Below are 6,000 nucleotides of genomic sequence, written 5' to 3'. Positions count from 1 at the left end.
TGAGCCACTTTTTGAAAATAATCACTTAAAAATCTTCAGAAGCTGTTTACTATATCACGTATGAGAAGCACAGAGAGACTACCACAGTGTCCCATGAAATGCAGGGCTTTTTTTCTTTTAGATTATTTGAGTGTCTTAGAATTTAATTTTAATAAACAAAATGAGCATTTTTAAAAAAAAAAAACTTTTTTTCACTTCTTAATCGTTCATGAACATCTCTCTGTCTTCTGCACAGTCCCCACTCTTGGGAGAGGAAATGAAGGAATGATGTTTTTCCTTTTCCTCTAAAGTCCCCTTACAAAGGGTCTTCCCCTTACACTGGTGGTGCAGCTGCAACTCCCAGGAGTGAATGTGTATGACTCCATAAACACGTAGCAGAGTTCTTGTTGAAAAAGTCCATCCCAGTATTGTAAACGGTTGCACACTAAAAGGAAAAGCACTGAGGAACGGCCATTCAGTTGTATGGTGTCTCCGGTGCAGTGGATCCTGGACAAAGCTGCTTGGCCGGCACTGAGCAGCACTCAGAGCTCAGGGAGGATGATAGGAAGTGTACACGGCAAGCCAAGTCATCCAGGAAATCCTTTTGTAACTTTGCTATTGCTTGAGAAAGCACAACGGGCAGCGACTGCACACATTGAAGGATGGAGTCCAGTTTCTTTTCCAGAGCCACAATCCTACTGTCCAGCTCACCACTTCGATGCTGCAGCTCTGATACCAGATCGTACATCATGTTCTGAGTCTGAAATCATCACCAACATGCTGAGGTCACTTTCAAGTATCAGGAGATAAGCAAGTCAGGGTTTCTCACTGTTTAGATTATTATAAAAGTCATAAAATGCAGAAAAGATAATGAAAAAGAGGCAAAATGTGGTTCATACTGGATAAAAATTACAATTCCTTGTGTCAAATTACTCTCAGCATCAGTCAGAGGGTAAAATTTCCTATTATATATTAGTAAAACTGAGGCAAATAAAAACGTTTGCACAAACCTTTGCAAGATCAGCAACTGTATTGGCCTGGTCAGTTAATTTCCTTTGCTCCATTTTCACTCGTCGCAGTCTAAAGTTGTAACCCAAAACTATAGTCACATTTGTGCTACAATAATATAAATGCAACATGCAGTAAATCCTAATTCACATAATCCAGAGCCACAAATTAAACTGTAACAGCATTTACTGAAACCCCTGATGGTGGCATAACGATACCTACTGGTGGATGGCTTGCAAGAATTTACGCTGATGGTGGCGTACTCTGGCATGGTCAATCTTCTTGACCAGCTTTGTGTTTTTGTAAATGAGCCATGTCTCTCTCAACACATTTGCTGCTGTGTTCTTGATCTGTTGAAGTATGTCAATGGAAAGGCAAAACAGAAATGTAGAGACATAAATGAAGCTTAAGTCAAACAGAAACTAAAATGAGCCTGAGTACTATAGGAAAGTCTTGAGCAATCCCTCATTTCTTTATGTTTTTCTGTGAAAACCTGCACGGAAATGCAGTGTTTAAAGAATAAACAGAGTTTGTACATTTCTAATGACCTGAAAAGTCAACATTTAGTATGACAATGCTAATTCTACAACAGAGATTAAACTGGCTTTAGGCAAACTTTCTCACATCTTCTTTGAGAATCTTTTAGAAATATTTCTCCAGGCCTCTTGACAGACTTTTAAACCTCTCCTTTAGATGTTGGCTGCTTTTTGTTATCATGATGATCCCACACTGTTTCAATAATGTTGAGGTCCAGGCTCTGAGGAGGCCAAAGTATGATATTGTTCCACTTCTATTGTTCACTTTTTTTTAGTGCATTTGTATTGTGTTTGGGATCATTGTCATGCTGAAAAATGAATCACATGCTTTCCAGATAGTATCAAAATCGGATGGTACTTTTCTGCCTTTCATAATTCAATCAGTTTTAACAAGACTGCTGGCTGAATTGCAGCCACAAGCCATGACAGAGCCTCAACCATGCTTAACAGATGGCTGTGGACACTCACTGTTGTACCTCTCTACTGACCTCTGCTGAATATATCGATGACACTTTAAATCAAAAATTTCAAATTTGGGTTAATCACTCCATAAAATCTGTTTCCACTGATTTTTAGTCCAGTTCTTGTTAAATTTGTTACACTTCAGTCTTTTCTCCTCATTTCTCTTCCTCAAGAAAGACTTCTACGGGTAGCTGCAATTAACCCCCTTTCTACTGAGATCATTTCTGAGGCTTCACTTAAAAGTAGATGATTAGATGATAGGCTAGATGAATATCACCTGAGCTCTTTCCTAGATTTTTGCCCTATTTCTTAAAGACATTGCTTTGAGATACATTTCATCTGTTAGTTTTGTTTTTTAGGCCTACCACTTGTTCTTTTGTTATCCCAAAAACTTAAGTTCACACTTCATACCATGCTAAGACATGACAAATTTTCAGTAATCGCCTTGTTGGGATTGTTGGGAATCACCTCGTTGGAGCAACTTTAAAAAAAATCTAATTGGAGGAAATTGAGGGTGGCTCAAGACTTTTGCGCAGTAGTGTATATGGTTAAAAAAGAGAAAGTGCTGTTACTTTTAAGACTGATCATGTAGTCTTAATATTAAAAATAAAGTCCAATCACTGCATGTGTAAGAACACACCTTTTTGTAGATTTGGGTATCCATCATAAAGTTGTGGACATGTTTCTCAGCTCTGGTGAGTTCTGATTTTCTTGCGACAACGGCCACAACTAAGGCTGTACAACCTGCTCCCTGATGAGAAGAAGAGAAGTGTTAGCATGACTGTGTTATTAGTTAGTAGTTAGCTAGTATAAAAACCACACCAATCATTCACGTAGACCAGGATTTTAAAGGATTTTTAAACAGATATTTAATTGGGGTTATTCAGAAAAAAATCACTGTGAGTGATTTGCATATCTGCCTCTTCTCTACATGTGCACTGTGTTGGTATAAAACTCACCATAATTCCAGTTAACAGGCAAACCCCTTTTCCACAGTAGGTGTGAGGGACCATGTCCCCATAGCCGATGGACAGGAAGGTAATGGAGATGAGCCACATTGCTCCAAGGAAAGTGCTGGTTACTTCCTGTGCATCGTGATACCTATTTAAACATGACACCTGTCTGTAAAAGCAGTTTATGTTAAAGCTGGAGAGACTACCCTTGATTTAAGTTTCTTTCATTTTTATCCAGCATTTGTTTAACGCTGAAAATCTTCTTGATGATTTTTAAGTAACACATTTAAAAAAAAAACAAAAAACCTTTAAGATACCTTTCACAAACACGCACTGTCCACGCAGCAATGATCCAACAGGACACACTGAAGACTAGCAGCACTGTGCCAGGACAGATGGTCATTAGGGTCTTCATGACAAAACGAGTGTCAAAGTTGATCTTATTGAGTGCACCGATGCTGCGAGAGGAAGCGTCTGTGAACAGCTTGCTGTGCAGCAGCATGACCCGGCCAATCAGGTAGAGGCGAAGGAACATCGGCACAGAGAGGATGATGTCTACGTCGGCGTATGCCACCGATGCTGCATAGCTGAAGGCCAGTCGAGTCGTCCAGGTGAACACGTATTTCCCTGGGATTGGATGAATGGCACAGATGAGGAGCTCCAACACGATGAAGACAAGTCGCTCAAAAGTCATTGCTATCCTCCAATCGTCAGCCCCGTTGTCCACCATGAAGAGCTGTTGAAGAAAAGTAGCAACATTTCTAGACCGTGAATATGAAAGAATAATGAGTGATGAACTCGTTTTGTTGGGATTACAGTTTTTTGTTTTGTTTTCTTAATTTGGATAATTCTGACGAGATGAAAATGAATGTTTTATCTTCTGGTGTTTTTCAAAGAGACAATTTTAAATATATTTTTGGGGGTATTTTAACTTTTATCGTTATAGGATAGTGGAGAGAAGAGCTTGGATAAAGACACGTAGTAAATGGCCTCTGGGGAGATTTCAGGTATGTGGGTTGTCTGCTCAACCCCTTGAGCTAAACCAATGCTCCAATTCAGGGGGTTTTAAGACTAGTTTCCTTACTTCACGTGAATTATCTGATCCAAATGATAACGCAGCTCATGTTGGCAAAGTCATGGTTTGTTTCTTCATACCTGGATTTCCCTTGCATGGTACATCACAATGAGTCCCAGCAGAATAGCAGTAGAAATGCTGATCAGGCCTTTTAGAACATATGAATACATGGATTCCTGTAAATGGTAGAGACAATGACACAAAACTATTAAACTAATAAAAAGAAGACCATCTGTGAGTAAAACTGTTTAGGGGGCCCTCAAAGTTAAAACTTTTAATGGCACTATGTTGACGCCGCTTTCATTTGTTTGTTGAAACACATTTATTTGGAGACACTGGTGTTTCTGCTCTGAGTGTACCTTGGTGTAAAATCCCCTTGACAGCTCCGTCTCGATGACCATGACAATAATGCCAAACATCCCACAGACCAAGGCGTAGTCGCTCAGTTGTTTGCGCTTCCCAAACAGAGCTCTCCTCTGACCCAGCCTGTAGCTGATATCCTTGGTCTTCTTCGGTGGTGTGCTACCTTCCTCACCGTTGGTCTTACTGGAGTCTTCTCGGATGACTTTGGAAAAGGCGTCCTCCAGGATGGCACTATGAAGAAGCTGGATTGGCTGCTGGCCTGAAGGAAGATCTGAAAAACTAGATCTCAAAGTGCCATGGCTGCTCAGGGGTCGGACTGCATCCCCGTTAAGTATGCCACTGCTTTGTAAGGCTTCGGGAGGCGGAGGAGTGTGTTTAGGAAGGGAGACTTTAGACCCCTGAGAGACTGTCTGCAAAATAAAATAAGACTGTCAACAACAAGCATGTAATATATCTGAAAGCATGTTACAGTGTATGGTTCAGTTAGAATTGGCATGGTATGGAAACACACAGGTTAGCTAAACCTACTTTTGATGGTTCCAATTTAAGTATGAAAACTAAACGTTTAAAGCAGCCGAATCAAAACATGCACCTGACTTTGTCGCTGTCTTGTTTTCTCATCCATTAAATCTTGAATCTCTAGGGAACTATACTGACTGATGGAGAAAGATGTGACACTTTTGTTGCCGACTGGTGTAGACGATCTTTTTATTTGGCTTGTCAGGGAGTCGTGAGGGAGGTGGTGGCACTTGAAGATGGTGGACGGATCTCCAGATGTTTGATCGCCTGCGATCAGGCAGTGGAACTCTTGCTTTCGCTGTTGCTGAACTAACAGCGGCTCTTTACCGAAAAGGTCTCTCCAGTTGACATCTGCACCAGCAGCAGGATGAGGCTGCTTTTGGAGTTTTTGTTTACACTCGACTGAGTCTAGAGGAATGTTGAACAAATTTGTTGCTTGGCTGCTGTCTTTCAGTTTATAATGATTGCAGGGCTGTTCTTTTCCACCTTCTTGGTTAGTGCACTGAGGCATGAAATGATCTTTGAGACGGTTTGTTGCAGGATTCAAAAGCTCACTTTGGTTTGTTTGCTGTGGTAAAACCTGGCAAGTAGTTGAAATGTGGCTGCTGGGAGAGAAAGGCTGAACATGTGGTGAACATAAAAGGCTTCTCTTAGCTGTTACCCTGGGAAGGCAGTCTTGGACCCTGTCCTGTTTTGACTGTGGCTGAAAACTAGAGGCATCAGGACCGGGACATCTACATCTGTCATTGTGGTTTGGATGTCCCACACTGGTGCCTGCTCTTTCTGCTGAGGGCGACTCATCTCCTGCGTTGCCAACATGGCCACAAAGGAGCAGCCAGTCCTCATCGCTTAGCTGCGATAAGGTTAGGTTTCGAGTTTTGAGTGGTGACATCTGGGCTGAACCTCTTGGAGGGCCGAGTCCATTGCATGTTTCATGGGGTGAAGATGAGACACAGCACTGGCTTTTCTCCTGTGGGGTCAAAGGTGTCTCAACCGAGGTTCCTCTGTATGGATCATGCTTCCCCTCAGGGGTCTTTATGGGAGGGGATGGGCATCCTGAGGTACAATGCTCATGGCCACCTTCGTGGAAGACTTCACCTGTTGA

The 6,000-nt window shown here is 41.6% G+C and overlaps 1 protein-coding gene across 1 annotated transcript; it reads right to left on the bottom strand.

Annotated features, from left to right (window-relative positions):
* Window positions 1-307: 307 nt before the first annotated feature.
* kcnn1b (potassium intermediate/small conductance calcium-activated channel, subfamily N, member 1b) lies at window positions 308-4,185 on the bottom strand. The gene is made up of 7 exons (XM_026143041.2): window positions 4,094-4,185; window positions 3,256-3,674; window positions 2,945-3,086; window positions 2,626-2,736; window positions 1,210-1,337; window positions 990-1,059; window positions 308-739 (listed from the first exon to the last, which is right to left on the bottom strand). The coding sequence occupies exons 1-7, from the start codon at window positions 4,181-4,183 to the stop codon at window positions 455-457; spliced, it is 1,245 nt and encodes a 414-aa protein (XP_025998826.2). The 5' UTR covers window positions 4,184-4,185; the 3' UTR covers window positions 308-454.
* Between the last annotated feature and the right edge of the window lie 1,815 nt (window positions 4,186-6,000).

Source organism: Astatotilapia calliptera, chromosome 15, assembly GCF_964374335.1.
Source record: "Astatotilapia calliptera chromosome 15, fAstCal68.1, whole genome shotgun sequence".
Classification (NCBI taxonomy): Eukaryota; Metazoa; Chordata; class Actinopteri; order Cichliformes; family Cichlidae; genus Astatotilapia; species Astatotilapia calliptera.
This window is presented reverse-complemented; position numbering and strand designations above follow the sequence as displayed.